This window comes from Bombyx mandarina, chromosome 08 (genome assembly GCF_030267445.1).
Source record: "Bombyx mandarina strain Sakado chromosome 08, ASM3026744v2".
Taxonomy (NCBI): Eukaryota; Metazoa; Arthropoda; class Insecta; order Lepidoptera; family Bombycidae; genus Bombyx; species Bombyx mandarina.
Window position 1 is genome coordinate 4,318,376 of NC_143215.1, and position 20,696 is coordinate 4,339,071.

At 34.6% G+C, this 20,696-nt stretch overlaps 1 protein-coding gene across 8 annotated transcripts in view; it reads right to left on the reverse strand.

Annotated features, from left to right (window-relative positions):
• Positions 1–2,423: 2,423 nt before the first annotated feature.
• Positions 2,424–20,696, reverse strand: part of pdm3 (POU-domain protein pdm3) — a 200,404-nt gene continuing 182,131 nt past the window's right edge. For 4 of the 8 annotated variants that reach the window (XM_089729007.1, XM_089729006.1, XM_089729010.1 and 1 more), the window contains 5 exons: positions 13,790–13,970; positions 11,606–11,659; positions 10,631–10,714; positions 5,595–5,731; positions 2,424–4,918 (listed from right to left, as the gene is read on the reverse strand). In XM_089729007.1, the coding sequence (XP_089585133.1) occupies positions 4,794–4,918; positions 5,595–5,731; positions 10,631–10,714; positions 11,606–11,659; positions 13,790–13,970 (581 nt within the window). In that variant the 3' untranslated portion in view covers positions 2,424–4,793. The remainder of the gene's footprint in view (positions 4,919–5,594; positions 5,732–10,630; positions 10,715–11,605; positions 11,660–13,789; positions 13,971–20,696) is intronic. The other 4 variants (XM_089729012.1, XM_089729011.1, XM_089729008.1 and 1 more) reach the window with 3 other exon arrangements.

The window sequence follows — 20,696 nt, forward strand, 5'->3', positions numbered from 1 at the left end:
TCAGGATTACTCTCAGATATTTGACCTTCCTGGTTGGTCGAAGATCGGGGGAAGGGTATTTTAATGTGCGGTAGATCCGGGATAGGCGAGAGTAGCACCAGTTTGATCTTGTCATTCTACTTTATTTATTGTTTTCTTCTTCAATCAGGGATGCCCCATACATTACTACCGACACAGCCACTGTGCTAGTCGCAGCGCAATTAGGAGCAGTAACTCCATTCCTGCCGTAAAAATCTTTGACCAGCCCATACCGTGGGCTTCGAAAGCTAAGTACCCACGTGTCACTCTCGACAGGGGGGTGACATTCGGACCCCACATTATATCAGAACCCGGCTGAGCTGCGTTCCTACTCGGTCGACTTTACCCGATAATCTCCAAGCGAAGTAAATTGTCCCTTCATAACAAGGTGACATTCTACAAAACTTAGAACGTTCCGTCATGACTTATATAAGTGTAGTGTTCGCTTACGCAACCCGTAGGTACACACATTAACTTTCTCCAAGACATCCAATCCCGTTAATGCAGGATAGCCGTCGGAGCACTGTGGTATGTGAGGAATGTAGATCTTCACGACAACCTAAATCTAGAACCGATACGTAACTATTTTAGAGAAGCGTCAGAATGCTACTGTGAAAAAGCAGCGTGACACGATAACCCTCTTATCGTGGCCACCGCTAACTACAAATCCGACCCAAGTGAAGGGGCAAACCAAAGCCGGTGTCACCCAGGATCCACTCTCGGTACTCTTCAAGCACCAGTCACCGTCCTCGTCAAACTGTCGACTCACACGAAGAGTTCGACGTACAAATTAGCCCTATAGACACAACCCATTGAGTTTCTCGCCGGATCTTCTCAGTGGGTCGCGATTCCGATGCAGTAAGAGATTCAGCGAAGCACTGTTCTTGCTAGGGCTAGTGTTAGCAATTATCTCAGGTTGAGCCCGTCTTTACCTACCGGTCCGCGTGAAGTTGGAATAGCCCCTTAGGCTACCAACGATTAGGTAAGAAAAAAAAACGGTTATAAAGAACGAAGAAGGATGCCGAAGACCGGGCAGAGTAGAGGAGCTTAAATAGGAAAACTACTCCCTACGCAAGCTAAAGCCCTTGCACTAGAGCGGAAAAACGCTAGGAAGCACCCCACACTTTTTTATAATAAATTTATTTTATATTGTTTAGTTGGATTTTCTATGTTTTTGAAACTATTATAAATTTTAGTTCAAGAAGCATTATGTATCCTAAATTATTCATTATTGTGTGTTCACACAAATACCTGCAAGAGTTTCTATAATATTTTGCTAAGTGGAAAAACAAGGCGCTTAAATTTGTTGTTTTAGCTACCGAAAGTAAATAACAGGTCTAAGGTCTAACTGTTTATAATATTGAATTGTCATCGATCCTTGAAAATGATGGCAAATTTTGAGTTAACCTGACGTTTTATAGGAAATCAAAATCATTTTTAAAGTTTTCATTGCATACAAACTAACATATATATGAAGCTAATAAAAAGGTATTAAAAAGATAAGCCACTCGAGAGTCCTCCTTACAAGGAAAAGCTGGCTTGACACATTCAATGGCTCTCAACAATAAACATGCTAACATCACCTCACCCTGCCTTCAAAAACCTAACACAAACGGTCCCGCCTCTAAGGAACTATTTATTACCACGAGAGGGCTTAAAGGGTAGAATCTACTGCTGGAACTGTCTATTGTGGATTTTACCGCAACAAAATCCAATCTGATGCTCGCCATAATGAAAAGCAAATCAAATCACATCAACGAAGAAAAGGCAGAATTGATAGAGTTCTATAGAGAACAATCGGCAACTTTTACGATGATTTCCTACATTTCAAAATAGGCCGGACGGTAAAACCCGCACAGCATGACGTTCTAATATTTTTTGCGAACGCTACTGCTAAATTAAGTGTTCCTCCCAATAAGTTAAGTAATCTGTAATTATCAATTTATCTTACAGCACAGAATTTTAAGGTCGATATATTTTAGCCCTTTTTTGTGAAAAGTTTATTCATCAAATCGAATTATTTTGTTACTATTTTTAGTTTCGTTAATGTCTTAGGCCGTTGCTGATTATAAAAAATAATGATAATTATATATTATGTAACTTTAAATATATTAATTGTAAACATTTTCATAATGGTTTTAAGAATGTGTCATAATTTTTATTCTAATATTTTTCGAAATAACCGAATAAGATTGAAATAGGAGTGCTTGATTTTTTTGCTTATGGAGATTTCTGATATAATTGGACATCACTGAAACTATGAAACAGAGATCAATAAGTACGATCAAGTCATGTCAGTTGCCCGTGAAAAAGATGATAGTGACAAATGGTTTTTATTTGACGAAACCGAGGCTTTTGTTTTTTTTACATTTACTACGAAAAGGAAAAGTGAATAAAACAAGCAATCAAACAGTTATCTGCCTTTATTCTGCATTCTTCGTTAACCAGCAGCCATAATCAATCGATCGGTGTATTATAGGAAGGAAAAAATTAATTTACTATTACATTATAGTTTGGTTTGAATATGCGTTGAAATTACATGTAGATTATTGTATTACTATTACTGTTATAAGATATATGAAAACCAGTATGTGACGCCATTTTGTATTATTTAATCAATTAATTAACGGGACTAGCAGTGTTGTAAAATTATATGATTTGTAATTTGTACTTAGTTCTATTACTTACTATTATACTATCTAGTATTTGTTAGAAGTCATATCGATCACAAAGTAGGTAATTTAACAAAAGTTTTTTAATAAAATCTATAGGCGTTTTTGCGAATTCTATAAAGAAAAATGTGTTTTCTTATTGTTTTACAGGTTTTTAGTATTTTAATTTGTTGTGATAAATCTGACTCCATAATTAGAAACAAAATGGCGTTGCACGTTAAAAACTGTTTACCGTACTGCTTTCTGTGGCTAGTGATGTGTACACGTCGATAAAAACCTTTCCGATAAAATTTTATTTCGTTATGGCCGAACATTCCATTTATATTAAATACATTTTTTTTGCATTTGTAATAATTTTTGAAAATATAAATTTTGATAATATTTTTTTCTTTTGTTCCTAAATATTAATCCAAATAGTTTTTTTTATATTCTTAATATCGTATTTACAATTTTCCAACAGCCGAAAAATATGTTCAATTTTTATAATATTATTATTTTAACGACTTTTGTTAAGTAGTAGGTAACAGTACAAATATTAATGATCACAAGTTGGTTTTCATTGGTCATTAACATACAATATTACATTAATTCCTTATAACTATTGGTAATACATTTAACAGCAGGTCTTTCAGGAGTAACTTATTCTATTTACATGAAATTATACATGATTATGATTTGAAATAGTGAAAATGAACACAAGAACTTAATTAAAAATACATTCAAAAGAGTTCTCTAGGCAGTTTATTTTTTAAATAAGGCACCTGCCTATATTTTTGAAAAATAATCTTGGAACCTTGTGGTTCAGTTATTTTACAGCTTTTTTGTACATAATTAGTGTGGTGGCACCCACTTTTTTTATTATTTACCGTGGTTTACAGATAATAAGGATATTTTGAAAATATTATTCGAATGTGAATTTTAAAAATAAATTTTATAACAATTTGAAATTTTTAGGTTTCTTGGAAAATCTACCATATTTTTTCTTTTATAATTTCATCAAAATCTACGTTTCCAAATGCGAGGTAATTTTTTAGTTCAATAAAACTTCATCACTCGAACAATATTTACAAAATTTAATACAATTATTGAAGACCCCCTGTTACATGTATTTCGCTTATGAAAAGTGCAATTTAAATACACATGAAGTAGTTTTAAACAGTCAAAACAACTGAATATTCGAAAAATTCACAATGTCTTACATTACACGAAATGATACGAACCGAAAAAAGACATCGGAAATCTACGGAAATATTATTTTGAAACATAAAATTAATAATACAATTATTTTTTTCTCGTTAAAAATTAAATTACGCGAAACAATATTTACAATTAACTGAATCACTCAACTATACAATACAGTTTTAAAATCTAATTATCTATCAACAAGAACCTACTGTCGATACAAATATTCGGTTGAGGCTTGAGACTGACACATTAAACTACATTCATTTGTCGTTACTGTTCTTAAAACTAACTATGAAGTGCAACAATCGCTAAAATAAAAACACAAAAGGGATCCATAATAAATTAATGTGTCATCTACATTGGAGAGTATCCGAGTTATATAATAATTAATTTTAACTATTTACAAAATGCAATATTTTTACAAAAGTCAGCTAACACTAGGGTGTACCCATTAGTTCAGTATCCGATCTAAATCGATTAATCGAATCTTCGTATAAATGTTCAACTGTTGTAACTGCATTTTGTTAGTTGAATTAAAAAAAAAACATTAAAATTGTCTATTACAATGACAGTGCTTGAAAAGTTCACATTTTTTGTACTAATAAAAGGCCTACAGTTAATATCTACCTCATTCCGATCATATTAATGTAAACTACATCGAGACGAATATTTCAGTCCAAATTTGTTTTAATACATTACAATATTCTTAATTCTACCCTTAATTTTCATGTCTCATATCTATTGGCTGGAATCGCTCAAAGATCGCGGTAAGGCCAGTTTTTAAACTAAAAAAAATAAAAATCGAAATCGAACACGAGATCTCGGATATGAATTTTTAAACACCAACTTCCGTTATTTTTCAAAATTAAGAATAAGAATTACAAAAAGAAAAGATTTTATTAAAACATTAAATTTGATTTAGACCATTCCTTTGGACATCATCCGGACAGTGTTCTTGAGGGCTTGTCGCTTGTTGCAGAACCATATTCTGATGACCTCTCGTTCGTAGCCTAACTGATGGGCAAGTCCGGTTATTTCAGTGCCTGGAAAAAGGAAAACATCAAAAATTAACGTCCGGCCATTGAGAGAATAATAATATGCTCCGAATAGAATTTACTGAAATATTATAATAAGTTTTTTAAATACGCGTAATGATTTATTTGTTTGTGAAAATTATTCGTTAGTAAAGTAAATAGACAATACTCGAGACAATACTAGACACATAAATACTGTATTACTTTTTAAACCGTATTACAGCCCAAAGAGAAAGTACATATTAAGAGTCTAAATTAAATTTTCACACAAATGTCAAACAATCTCGCTTTAGTTTTTGAAGTGAAATTTCTTTAGACTCAATCGATGACGTCAAATACTACCAAAACAACGTTTACTATTTTTATTTAAAACATTAACGGATTTTATTCATTTAATATGCATATTCTTTATATTTATTCATTCTCTTTAGAATTTTTTTAATTCTCGCATGTTTCAAATAATTATAGCCTTGTTTAGAGATAAACAAGGAAAGCGGCGACCGATGAGAGAGCTATCGCGAAAATTTTAGGCTCCATTAGCCGCTAGTTGTCATGATCATTCGGGAGTTTGCTTGATAACCTAAACCACACAAATCACCATTTAAATAAGGCTTGACGAGAGAGCTGCGTCATGGACACCGCGGCCTGAGTTGACAAAAAAAAAAAACATAACAATCTGTTATACCAGATGGATGGGTGTTCCTTTCGAAGTGCGCGTTGAGCAGTTCTAGGGCCTGAGGTGTGAACGATGTTCGCCGTTTGCGCTTTTTGCTCGGCTCCATTCCAATGAAGTCAGTCAGATGATTTTGACCGGATGCGTACCTGAAAGAATCACATTTACAATTGTACGGTTTGTCCGCATAATAATAACGACATTTGTGATAATGATAACAACTCTAATATTGAGTAATTGTTATTGATATGCTTACAATGATTGGTTACTGTTTATATGATAAAAATGACTTATTAAGCGAGTACGCGACGCCTTGCTGATGGCAGTACACGAACTGACTCGAAAATGAATGACTTTGATGTAAAATGCATCGGTATGCAATATGATGTGCGCGCTGGCCCGTACAACAATAATTAATTCTGTATCAATTTAATACAATGCTTATCCTTATCGCTTTAGCAAAATGAGCTAACTAAATTTTAAGAAAAATCACTGAAGAATTAATGTTCATACCCATACCCATACATACACCATACATACACCCATAGTGCTATAAAAGCTGATTTGTGTAATGAAATATCAATAGAGCATGCTTCTTTTCGTTGTTTTAATTCTTCAAATTAAAAGCAAAAGGTCAATTATCGATTATTTAAACTTTCAAATTTAACGCATTTATGTTCATATTGCGTTATATAATCTATACTATTTTCAGAACATTTATATGAATAATCGATTCAAATTTTTTAGTTTAGATCCAAAAATCCACATACGAAACAGACTTATGCGTTTCCTGCAAAACTAAATCGAACCTTAAGCTTTTTATTTCGAAAATTATAAAACTACAACACTATTACTGTACAAAATATTTGCTAATTTCTTAGTATATTTTAATGTTCGATTATTGCAAAGGATTTTGCAACTTTATTTGCTAATATGGGTGTATGCTGATGATAGAAATACAAGAGTGGTTACTGCTTTGAGGTAAAGAAGCAAGCAAGCAAAATATATATAGGCCGGACCGTACATGCTGTTTATAACATGCATTGATTTGTATTGCGTTCCAGCATTGTAGCGCTCTCTCTCTCTCTCTCTCTCTCTCTCTCTCCCTATCTCCCTCTCTCCCTCTCTCTATCTCTCAAACGCACACAAACAAACTCATGACAATGTAGAAAATTAATCGCTCCTGCCCTGAAAACAATTGGCCTATTCGAAAACTATTTTCTTTTCATAGGTTTTTCGAGTCGTCCAATCATCAATTCAAAAAAGTTACAATGGCAAAATACATTCCATACCTACATTAAAACATTTCAAAATGAATAAAATGACAGTAAACAAAGAAATCACTGCTTAAATCATTATTGACGGTGTATATTTAGGTTAGGTTTAATTGTCATAAGTGTTGCCCTGGCAAAAAAAAAGATGTGTGGTGTCGTGGGACACCGGATAGGAACGAAGTTCCACATAAAAAAAAAAAAAATTACAAGAAAAAAATCGTGCGGTGAAATATCGCTGTGCGGAAAACAAGGCCTTAATCCACGGACTTTTTCTTACGGTTTTTACTATCACATTTTTTTCAGTTCGGTCGTGCAGCAAAATCCCTATCTCCTCCAAACCTGCCGTAAGGAACTTCGTTCCAAAAATTTAGCATAAATAAATTAAGTGCCTAAGAACATAATAAGGTACTTATACAGCTTGTTCTATGCCATTAAATCTTCATCGCTAAAACGATTGATACAGTTAAGAAAACTGTATCCATAACCCGATACGGAGATCATTTTAATGAGCGAAACAAAACAAAGGTCTTTGACCGATTAAGTATAATATTCAATACATTTCGCGTTGAAACTATTTCAATTCAATCCTTGTTCTGGTTTTCTCGTATTGACGTCTTTTGAATAATGTTCTCATCGGATAAGTAGAATTTCTTTAGCATTTTCTCAATGAGCTGATGTAGTGTGACTTTTATAATGCAGTTTTGTTGCTAAATTTACTTAATGGAAATAATTATCTAGTGTGTTATAATGATTACCGGAGTACATAGATGTTGTAAAGATATTACCAACACCTAGCTTGAGTGATGAGGTTGAAGCCTCAATTGGATTCTATCATGGCTGTCTCGTCTTAAGAACAGAGACCCGCATCTAAGGTAAATACGCAAAGCAGTAATATCCTTACGTGATTATAACGCAACAGGTGGTAGGTTTACTGATGGTAGGACCTCTTGGGACTCCGCATAAGTATGTACCACCACCTCGCCTATTTCCGCCGTGAAGCAGCAATGCGTTTCGGTTCGAAGGGTGGGGTAGCCGTTGTAACTATACTGAGACCTTAGAACTTATATCTCGAGGTGGGTGGCGCATTTACGTTGCAGATGTCTATGGGCTCCAGTAACCACTTAACACCTGGTGGGCTGTGAGCTCGTCCATCCATCTAAGCAATAAAAAAAAATACGATACAGGTAACCGTCCCATAACGCGGTAGATACGTTCCACAAAGTTCAGTGTTGTGCGAAGTAGTGTTATATGAGGAGACTTGAAGTTAGGTGAAAAAGGAGAGTAATTTTCTGAATGAAAAACTCAACTATGCCTGTATGTATTTTTTAACCTATTATACATAGAAAAATAAATATTAACATTTCGGTTATTCCTATATTTTATGTGTTCACAGTGCGTAATGTAATTTGCTTAATAATTTTAAACAAAAATCTCGTTATCGTGTTGTAGAAGTACCTATCGTGCTATAAGAAGGTTTTTGGTTTCTTCTATCATATACCATTTCTTCGCTCACTCCCCTCTTACTCATATCGTCTTTCACACAATCTATCCATTTCTTCTTAGGTCTCCTCTTCCTCTATATCCTTCCACATTCATAGTTAACACTCTCTTACCAACCTCATTTTCATTTCGTCTCATCACATGTCCATACCATCCCAAACGCGCTCTCCTCAGCTTCTCTGTCACAGGTGCCAAAAATTCTACTAAAGCAAGGAGTTTAAATGTTAAATACACTAATAATCACTTAACATCTTAAACAGAAACAAGTCCGGTACATTAATTCAAGTATCGCCAGCGGAGATGCTCGTTAAAAATTACCACCGAGGAGCCGATTGCAAATCCGACATTTGCAATGTTAAATAGTACCGTTGGATCGAGATAATGCATTTTAATTATACGAAATGTTAAATCTATAGACCTGTTTGGTAAATACCGAGTAATTAGATCGGTTAGCGAATTAAACAAGTTGCTCTGATGTTTATGGGCGCTAGTTTTCATTGTTGGATGTGGTAATATATAAACGGAATTTTTATTGCTCTTGTAGGCAGACGAGCATACGGCCGACCTGATGGTGAGTGGTTATCGTCACCCATGGACATCAGCAAAGCCAGGGGCAAAGCTAAGCCGCTGCCTAATGCCAATTCATAAAATGTGGATGCATGTGTTCACTGATATTTTAACTCCATAAAAAAACCTCGACGTCAATATAGCCAATTGGTGAGTGTGAAATTAATATTTCTTCAGATGTGAATAAAGAATAAAGAAATATAAAGCGCATCATATTGAAAATAACACCAAAGTTGACATCCGACTACATGTTCGAAATGCTGGAATTTGTACATAGCCTATTTAAAAACATATTTATAGTATTATAATAAACCCATTATAATAAACGCAATAGTAGTCTACTATCTCATTGGGTCGACGAAACATCAGATATTATGTGAGTATATAGTAACGGCTGTCTCCAAAAACATTATGACTGTGGCTTTGCGTTACCCCTTCGCCTGGGTCAGATAAACTTGTCCAACAACTCGTCAACCACGTAAGTGATAGAAAAAAAAACAAATGGTATGGTATAACAAGTGAAAATTGATAAAGGTAAGCTAATTTATTTACAAGAAGACATTTCTTCGAATAGGCTTTCATAGATTAATATTAGGGAAATTATCTACTGATTCAAAATTTACATTTGTTAAGAAGAAACGGTATGAAGCCATGAGTTGCAGCAGCAAAACATGCTTAATACAGCCATCGGTTATTTATTATCTAAAATGTCTGTCTTTATATTTTTATCAATGATTGACAATATAACAACACTTGTAGTGATCATCCATATATAAAGTCTATATAAAACTCATCAGGATAGACAGATAGAGATAAAAAAGGGAATGAATAAAAGGTTTCATTTTGTTAATTTACTTTTACTTCAGATTTAAATGCTTAGTAAAATATATATTTACTGTGGGAAGCTAAACCAAACCACTGAATGTAACCTCGCTGGTTTTTCCAAAAAGTCGACTAAAGTCTCAGTAATATATAATATATAATAATAACCACAATTTTAATGAGACCTTATGTCGTCCCATCTCATTTGTTTTCATTTAATTGTATCTCAATTGATTTGTCTTAAATAAATTAAATGTGTCTCATTTCGTTTCATATCGCTTTTCATACAAAAAAACATGTGTGTACATATTTAAAAATTTAAGATTCTGGCAATAACCTCATTGGAAAAATCCAATTGCAATACTTAAAAATAGAAAAAGGCACGATACATATTTTATCGTACATACAGCACACATACCGCATTATCATTTAACAAGTATCGATCCATATGATGCATTATCAAATTATGTTGTAAATGAGTTAATTTCAGTTAATATATTATTGGGTAATGAAACAAAATTAAGCATACATGCAAGCTTTGCGTTTAGATAAACGCGACCATCTGATCTAGAAATATAAAATCTTCAAAACAACGCATACCTTATTAATAACAAAAATGAAAATAATCCGTTTGAAATTGCAGTTTTTAAACAAGTTGAATCAAAGAGACTGACTTTTACATTAATGATAAGTATTCCTAAATCAGATGTCGTCATTAGTGATGCTAAGGAGAGAGGCGGGTAAGCGAATAACGAACGTAAAGCCTACACCGTAAAAGCGATAGTTAGTCCAGATTTGAGAAATGTCTTTGACAAGGTCGCTAAGCGTTTACAGGCCAAATGTTCCACGACACGGTGACACAACCACGGACACACTCATAATTACCTTTCCTCGGCTTCCTTCATCCAACGTTCGAGCACCGGTTTGATTTTCTGCGCACTTTTTGGTGTTATATCCAATTTCTCAAATCTGTATCGAACATAAATGTAATGTTAGATTCTCAACGCACCGATCAAACAAAAATCTACCGACGCGAAGCTGAACGCGGAAATATTCTCTAAAACGGTAATGGCATAACACAGGACATTGACATTGCGCTAACGATTTAAGAGAGAGAGGTAAAAAAAAACAATGGGCAATTTGAATTGCCAGTGTAATCAGTTTGATTAATACCGAACGAGGTAACAATAAAACAACGGATTCAATTAGGAACGAAAGGTAACGTATGCCAATGCCCTGGCTTTTGAATTGCGCAAAGTGAATATTAAAAAAAAAAAGTAATAATGAAATAATACATCATGCTATATTAGATGGAAAGTTAGAATTAATCATCGAGATGGTACAATAATAAAAATGATACAGTTCTCACAACAATAAGTCATGTTGTCGTATCGACACGGTCCGGTGGTTGTTGCTTTAAGCACGGGGCGGTTTGTCTTAACATCAAAATGTGAGTCCGGCCTCATGATGTATGGCGCCTTCGTAGTAATTACCCAAATGCAAATACCGTATACGTGTGAAAAGGAAAAAGTATGAACGCCAAAACAGGTAATTACTAATAATTATATGCGGCGAACGTTCAAAAGGTATGCACGGATCGTGGATCCAGATAAGATTACATTAAACAGTGTTGAAACATTTTGATTTAAAGACAATTCACTGGACCGAGCTGTGCGTGTGCGAGTGTGTGCCAAAGCGTGTACTTAATGCGTGTAAGTTAAGTATCTCTAAATTTATCTTCAAAAGTGTTTTGTTTATAAATGAACAAACAAACAAAAATGAAATTTATATTCAGTCCCCTACTTTATAATAAGGATAAATTTAGAGGTACGTGATGTAGGGATAAAAAACAAAACATACATGTTTTGTTGTTGTGAAGACAGTTGAGCTGCTAGCATCTGCGAAGCCAGGGCACTGGGGACGGTAACAGATTATATATTAGATATTGAACATCATTGACGAATACCCTGTGTGGAAGATGTCAACAAATTAATAAAATTATGACGGGGGATAAAGCCGCACGCTTCTGTTCTAAAACTCTGCTCGTTTTTGCCAATCAACCTGCGTTTTTTAAACAACTCTACAAAATATTTAAAGTGGTCTTGATAACATATTGAACGAGTGTAGTGTGATTTGGAATTGTAATGTTTTGGAACAGTTGACGTTATGTTAATATTCTTTTTGAATGTTGATCGAAAGGTGTAAACAAAGGTTCTTAACCGATGCAACGGCCGCATACATTACCCCATCACTTGTATAAAGATGTCTAAAAATAATCCTAGCCGCGTTTTCGTGTTGAGAATTAAAATAATGTCGAAGCCGTTCTATGAATCTTACATTATTGTAATCAATACTATTCTGGTTCGTCGTTTTAAAACAAACAAGGACTGTATTATGAAAAATGAATAATTTTTGTCGCCGTCTCGGGTTGATTATGTCCAAAAAAGTATCTATTATGAAAACGTTAGAACAAAAGCATCAATTTAGAGTCGAAACGACGAGTTAAACGAATTCTATTCTTCAATAATAATATGTTTTAATTAAAATGCAAATTAATTAAGTCCAGTATAATGAAAGGGGTAGCTAGCTACCATGTAGCGACGTCACTACACCAAATTGGAGGGAGACGAAAGAAAAATTAATGAAAAATGAAATCACGACGGGACAAAAGACAAGGGAATTTTACTCTTTTTAATTACACGAAAAAAGTAATTACCGGCAAGATAATTAATTAACTGGAACAGAAGTAACGATTAATGATTTTATTATACGAAGGAGGCCGTTCGGGGGTCGGATTGAAATTTCCTTCTGTCTTGGAGTTCGGTCACATTCCGTTTTGCATTGAAACACAATTAGTTCACCGTGTACCGCTCTAAGTGATTTCATTTGATTTTATTGACCTAAATTATTCTCAATTACTGACAGAAATCAAGAGCAATATCTATACTAATATTATAAAGCTGAAGAGTTTGTTTGTTTGAACGCGCTAATCTCAGGAACGACTGGTCCTATTTAAAGTGTTAGATAGCTTATTTATTGAGGAAGGCTATGGGCTATATAACATCACGGTAAGGCCAATACAGGTGGAGCACCATTAAAGAATGTTTCAAAATAGGGGCTTAAATAGCTCCTTAACATTCTATAATTCAAAAATATTTTCACTTTCTACGTAAATGAAGTTGCGGGTAAAATTTAGCGTTATGCCAAAGTAACTATTCCACGCGTACGGAGTCGCGGGCAAAAGCTAGCTTTAAAATAAAATACACGGAGAGTGTAAATATATATTTTCGGTGCAAAGAGATTAGAGATTAACTGTTTTGCCTCGGAAAACGTCCGTATAAACGTCGAATTGAGGTTAATATGAAAATCAATGCTGCCAACGTAACAAATGGAAGACACCTAAAAATAATTAGGAAGCCCGCGCCTAGCCGAGTAAAAAATGGTGTAAGCCACGACACCGCCAGCGAAACGGAAGCCGTCCAAATGGTAATTAATTAAACGAATTGTAAGCAATGAAAGGAGTCATGCTGTTTTACAAATCACTTCAATTAACGATATTAAAAAGTTGGGGAATCATAATTGGCCGGCCCTAGGCTGCGTGACCAAGAAGACTGATGTCCGAGATCCGAATATTCCTGTCAGTTCTTACGATCGTATAATTTTTTTATGTTAAGCATGCGTCTTTATCCGTCATCATGATAATATAGTGGGATGTTTGAATTCAATACTTTAAACGTTGTTACTGTTTTAACAACAACAATAAATAATACAATGAATTTTAGTGTGAACACGGACTCCAATCGTATTAAAATTTATGAAAGTATAATTTTGAAGGAATGAAGTTTAATAAAAATTCATATATTTAAAAACAAGTTTAAATTCAATTTCGATCGTTTCTATTTATTAATATCGGAGTTAGTGACTTTTATGAAAGAGTGTAAAACAATAAATTGACTTGAGTTAATGAAACACATTTCTAGGAAGTTTGGAATGATTAAAATGTTATGTAACGAAAATAATTGTTACATGTATGCAAGAACCTACCTGCAGATCGCACTTTGACTATATGCTGGTCCTTCGGTGACCGACAGGGCTTGGCCCACTTGTGTCTGCGTGAGGCCCAGACCAAGTCGTCGCAGTTTGAAGGCCTTCGCGAATTCCTTGATGTCTTCTAAGTTGATCCCATCGACTACGTTGCTGGAAGACTGGCTGATCGTTGGCTGGTCTGTTTGGGTAGTAATAAATAAATAAATAAATAAGCCTAACAGTAATAGTAGTTTTGTAGTCGTCGTGGCCTAAAGGATAAGACGTCCGGTGCATACGTATGTGGCGATGCAACGGCGTTCGAATCCCGCAGGCGGGGACCAAATTTTCTAATGAAATACGTACTTAACAAATATTCACGATTGACTTCCACGGTGAAGGAATGACATCGGGTAGTAAAAATTAAACGCGCAAAATTATTCTTCAAAATTATTATAAATTATTATTATTACTGGTGGTACCTCTTGTTAGTCCGCACGGGTAGTTTCCACCACCCTGCCTATTTAGAGGTAAGATAACTAAAAATTAACTTCAAATAAAATATATTCTCGGCATTCGGCTATTTCTCCTCGTAACAGCTTGTCATTCGGCAAAGGCCTCTAAGGATTTCAATTTGTTTCTGTTTTTTGCTGTATGTATATGGGTAGCAAGCATTACGGTATGTTAAAGAAAGCACATATTTGATTACTAATAAATATATTTTTTTTTTTTTGTCAACTTTAGATTGACTCTCATTCAAGTGAATTCGCTTCATTGAGTCTTCTGATAAACTCTAAACCACTAATTATCTGCCTTTTATTTATTATTAAAACTTACTACTAATAATAGGTTCAATAGATATAAAATTTTGAAGATAGCTCGGATAAATTTTGAAATAATGAGATTTATGTTTCTCAATTCTAAAATGTGCATGATCATTATGTGTGTCTTATTTTCATTTCTTTTATTATATTCAGTTTATGTTTTTTTAAATAGCTAATTGGTTAATTCAATAAACAGTATGTTTTATTTAGGTACATATTCTTAGAAGTAGGCATGTATGTAATGTATTGTAGTAGGAATTTGTGAAACAAAATTAGGTACAGGTACGGTGTGATGATTTGATTTTGAAAGTACACATTACAACGTGAATTTTATGGCTCTATAAATGATTTTTGTAATTTTACATTTTACACATGAATATTAAAAAAAAAACATTTAAATATTAAAATATTATTTTAAAAAATCTATATGTTACAAAAAAAAAAAATTATCAACATTAGCTTACAACAAATTCTCAATAGATTTAAATAAGTTATGCTATAATATTCTATTACGGTTCTATAATTTTACTGGTGGTAGGACCTCTTGTGAGTCCGCTCGGGTAGGTACCACCGCCCTGCCTATTTCTGCCGTGAAGCAGTAATGCGTTTCGGTTTGAAGGGTGGGGCAGCCGTTGTAACTAAACTTGAGACCTTAGAACTTATATCTCAAGATGGGTGGCGCATTTACGTTGTAGATGTTTATGGACTCCAGTAACCACTTAACACCAGGTGGGCTGTGAGCTCGTCCTTACATCTAGGCAATAAAAAAAAAACATAATCTTAATCAAAGCGTAGCAATATTTCAATTCATTAAAACCTCACAGAGCTACATTCGAAACGAGATGTTAAAGCATCCAGTTAAAGTGCTAAGCGAAATTATAGCCAAGTTTAGTGGGCAATTTATGTAATTAGTAGATGGTGGCAGTTCCTAATTATGCGGGATGTCATTAGTGGAGACGCTCTGGCAACACAGAGCCCGGTCCGCGGACTGGGTTGCCAGGTAAAAAACGTTTGAATTTCCTTTTATTTTCACGTGTCCTCCTTAAAAAGGATTTAACCGGTAGAATATCTCACAAAGTACATTTTAACAGAGCCTATTTTGATTTTACAGATTTTTAAACTATCAGGATTATCAGGAAAACTCCATCAAGAGATTTATTTTGAAAGTTGACAACATTACTCGCGGTCCCACCCGGGGCGTGCTTAGCTAACCGATGACAAATTACTCTGCCATTTTACTCCGTTAGTTCATGGAGTAGTAGTCTACATCAATTAAGATGGGGCAGGGGTTCGCAAATTGGCAATCGTACCTTCATTTACCGTTCGATGCAGACGATTCGTAATTATGTTTTGTTGCCAAATCAAGGTGAGCTTAAGGCGAAAATGGAACGTTTCGGTTTGATTTTGATTATTTTTACATGCTTTTTATTTGTCTTTAATCTTTTGTATAAAGACGCCTAAGTGGATTGTTGGATTTGCTCGTCATTTGGCTCGTGTTAGTAACTCATTTCTGCTCGTATCTATGACTCGCGGGAGGACGGGCCACGGCGTTCCCTAAGTTCGGCGATAGCTATACCAGCATTTATTGCTAGGATATATTGTGAAGCCCAGTCTGTAGTTCTGGTAGTACTGCTAACCTACGTATATCTGTTGCGTAGAGAGATGGAGACAGCTGATAGAGAATTTAAATTTCGAGCCTATGTCCCAAGGAGGTTTATTTACCTCCCAAAATTCAATACTTCGAATGAAAAAACACAGGAATCTCCCATATCCAGGATGAAAATAGTCTATATTATTTGAGAATTTGCACGTAGACCTGGATACAAAAGTCTCGTCTAAATCCGTGCAGACATTTCGGAGGTGAGCCCGGACAAACAAACAGATAGAATGTGGAAAAAACCAGTGCTCCACGTAAAATTTCATATTTACCAACTTAAATTATTTCAAGTCTTTCTTTCCAATAAAAATGGTTTTCTCGTAAAAAATAACCAGATTAGTTTTGTTTTGTAGCATGCATTGCATTTGCAGCAAAGCGTTTTTATGTGTTAGGCAGGGGCTTGGCTCTGCCCCTGGCATTGCTGACGTCCATGAGCAACGGTGACCACTTACCATCAGGTGGGCCGTATGCTCGTCTGCCTACAAAGGCAATGAAAAAAATATATTTTTGTGTAATGAAAATTTAACTTTAATTTTATTTATATCCTAGAACTTTAATAATAATATGGAGATTTATTCTTCACATAATACACGCGCGTACTATGTAATCCTATGTATTGACTACTAACTTTGTATGCCTAAAATAAGATAATATTTTCAGAGACAAAAATTCAATAAATTAATCTCCGTTTTCTGTGAATGAGTTTGGTAGGGGATTCTTATTGTAATTTGATTACGAGTCGTTTTAGGGGAACGTAATATAATATTCTTTACATCCTATTAGTTATTGCTTTTTCGTGTGATGACTTTTTTTATTAGGTTTGTCTTGGGATAACTATTGTTTTGTTGGAATGTCGTTTTGTTGGTGTTATTGTAGGTACCGCCATTTTGCTGCGAATCAATCACGTCTATTTCATCTATTTCTACCGCAAAGTTGTCACGCGTTCTACTTAGAATAATAGAACAGACGTGATACAATTGACATTTCGATATGACCCGAGGAGTGTACCTTATATTAAATTCCCGGAGCCCAAAGATATGCGAGCGAAAAAAAATTTCAAATTGTACGGATTCGTTTTTTGTTATTGTTAAACGACTTTTCCTCCATCGTGGAAGTCGTTCTTCATCACGTGTTAAGTACGGATTTCCTTAGAAATTTGTTTTACCTGCCTACGGGATTTGAGCGCCGGTTTATTCGCATTGCGGTCGTAATTGTTAGGTTACCACTCGTTTGGCCCACAAAAATTACTAACAGCATCTTGAAATCTAGCAAATTGAAGGTTCTCTATTAATGATATATTCTTTTCAGATTTAAAAAAGCTAAGGTCAATAAACAAATTTAATAATATAAGTGGGTATTTTGTAAATATTCGAAGCTGGATGACGAACTTACTCGTCATCAAAAAATTGGAATTGTCGGAAATAACCAAATAAAAATAATAAACGCGATATTAAGCCGTAAAAATAATAATTATTTCGTACTGTCACGTTCCTATCGCGTCTCAAAAGGTCGATGTCCCACAGCCCTTTTAAAGTAAAAAAAAAAACTTCTAATACCATAACAATTAGATCTGCTTTCGTCGCCCAATTAGATATCGCGTGATGAGCGCTCGCCCATTAATTCGAAAGATAAGTCAATTGGCCAAAGTCGTTACAGTGTATACCCGAATCCAATAACAATAATACATCGAGATACCGCTCAGTTAATTGTTTAATACATGTAATAAATTAATTAGACGCCATTTGCGATCGCGTGTCTGCGAACGAGAGTTGGCACGAGTTTTTTTCGGAAGATTAATTCGGGTTTACGTAAGACTCAGGTGGTTTGAGCGTTTTTTTTTTGGTATTCACGCATGTGTACCGCGATAAATTTTTGTATTGTAAACTTGCAATAGGTACCAAAATCCTGCGTATTTGTTGAATGGTGGGACAAACATTATAAAATACAATTGAGATTTAAGCTTCTTTTTTTGTTTTCAGGAAGGAAGTATTACTAGTGGCCCGGAGGTCATTCCAGTTTGACCAGGACAGGTGGGCGCGCATGGGCTCGGCCAGGAGGAGTGGGATTTGATAACAGCTGCACGAGGAAACCTAAGGGTTCAAGGGCAGCTGCTTCACGAATGCATCTACTACTGGAATGGCAAGCAGCTGAGAAGATACGGCTAGAAACTAAGCGGGCTACTTAAGCCTCATGTTTCAAATGAGGTTACAGGATTCCCGTTGTTTGTCTATGATACCTTAAAACCAAACTCAAATCCGGCTGGGCAATGTACCCCTTCAGCCATCTATGCAACATAAAAACAGTAGGACCTCTTGTGAGTCCGCGCAGGTATGTACCACCACTCTGCCTATTTCTGCCGTGAAGCAGTAATGCGTTTCGGTTTGAAGGGTGGGGCAGCCGTTGTAACTATACCTTAGACCTTAGAACTTATATCTCAAGGTTGGTGACGCATTTACGTTGTAGATATCTATGGGTTCCAGTAACCACTTAACACCAGGTGGGCTGTGAGCTCGTCCACCCATCTAAGCAATAAAAAAAAAAACAATATACCATGTCTTAAAAATACACAAACATAATGTTATTTGTATTTAAGCCTATTGACATAACTGTTTAAATTTGTTTGTTATATTACTTGGAGTACAATTACAATAAACTATAGTGTTTAATTTTAGTTAATGTTATTTCAATAAGAATTAGATTTGTTTTTGTTGACGAGAATTAATTTCAATGAAGTTTTTCGTATTTCCTACTTGAGTAGTAGTACGTTGTTACAAACATTTAGCTAATTGTTCAATACTTTGCCATAGCAATTACTGTATTGCCACTTTCTATCGAACAACGCTTTCGGTAAAGGCTTTCGTGTCACACAATAATTGCACGTTGTAATTACATTTAGTGAAGTTTTTTTTTCTCCCTAATAAATTGACATTTACAACGCCGACATGTCGAATTAGATAAATTGTCGTAACATTCACGTTTCGCCCGATGATAAAACTGTAAAATTGTTGATAGATAGATACATGCTGTCCTGTGTAGTGTTGTCTAGCTTCTACTTTATGTACGTCAAAATCTAAATCAAAATTATTCATTCTTCTTTTCTTTTTCTCCACCTTATCTCACTAGGTGGGGTCGGCACAGCTAATTTTTCTCTTCCATTCTCTTCTATCAGCCGTCATCTCAACACTCACTCCTCTCTCTCTCATATCGTCATTCGCACACTCCATTCACTGTCGTCAAAAAAATATGTTATTATATATTTAGCATTCTCGTTGAATGTCAAAATGAAATGGAATATTCACTCTACCACTTGTTTTAACAAGAACCACAGTCTCGCGAAGACCCTACAAAACAAACTCAGAGGTGCTTTTTTTGTTTTACGCTCATACACGTATTTAGCTTTTTAAAATCTAACATAAAAATTGTCAGAACAGTATTCTAAATGTATTTCTTTGCCTTTTTTCATCTTCTCTCTACATATCTCTATCAAGCAAACGTTGACTTGTTACATGCCTTTTTGCAAAGACATTCCTTAAATTTATGAACAAATTAAATGTTTGCTAGGATTTTTAAGGCGCAAAAAAAACATGCGAAAAAAGTTACTTATTCATATATTTTGGGACGCCAGTATTATAAGCCTACGACTAGGAATAGTTAGTTTAACACAGAAAACTTTATCATTGACTAGCTGACCCGGTAAACTTCGTAGTGCTTCAATTGATAAATAAAATACCTAAGATTTTGTATAAAATAAACTTAAAACAAACAATTGGAATCCGTCCGACACTACAAAAGAAAAACAAATTTGTTATTTTTATTTAATCCCGAGTATTTTCATATTTATCTACCTTTTTAAACCTTCACTGGACCTCCACAAATGATTTAAGATAAAAATTAGCCAAATCGGTCCAGCCGTTCTCGAGTTTTAGCGAGACTAACATGACTAACGAACAGCAATTCATTTTTATCTATACTAATATTATAAAGAGGAAAGATTTGTTTGTTTGTTTGTTTCGAATAGGCTCCGAAACTACTGGACCGATTTGAAAAATTCTTTTTCCATTAGAAGCCGACATTGTCCCTGATGAACATAGGCTACTTTTTTTTATTATTTTATTTTTTTATTTTTTTGGTTTCATGTGTGTTTTAATGTTTCCGAAGCGAAGCGAGGGCGGGTCGCTAGTATATTATATAGATGTGCTTGTGACTAAACAATAAGACTTTTGTTTGTTATATTAGTTGTTATTTTAGTATGCGCGTTGACTGTAATTGCACTAATTGAAGACCTAGTAAATTTAATATCAAACTCAAATCATAAACCTAAACCTAGTTCTCAAACTATTTCAATTAGAAACTTTTGAGAATGTACACACCCAGACACACATCATAACAACATAATGCTTCTGTATTCCTCTACTACAATCTCTTGGAATAGTTAGACGTATGTATA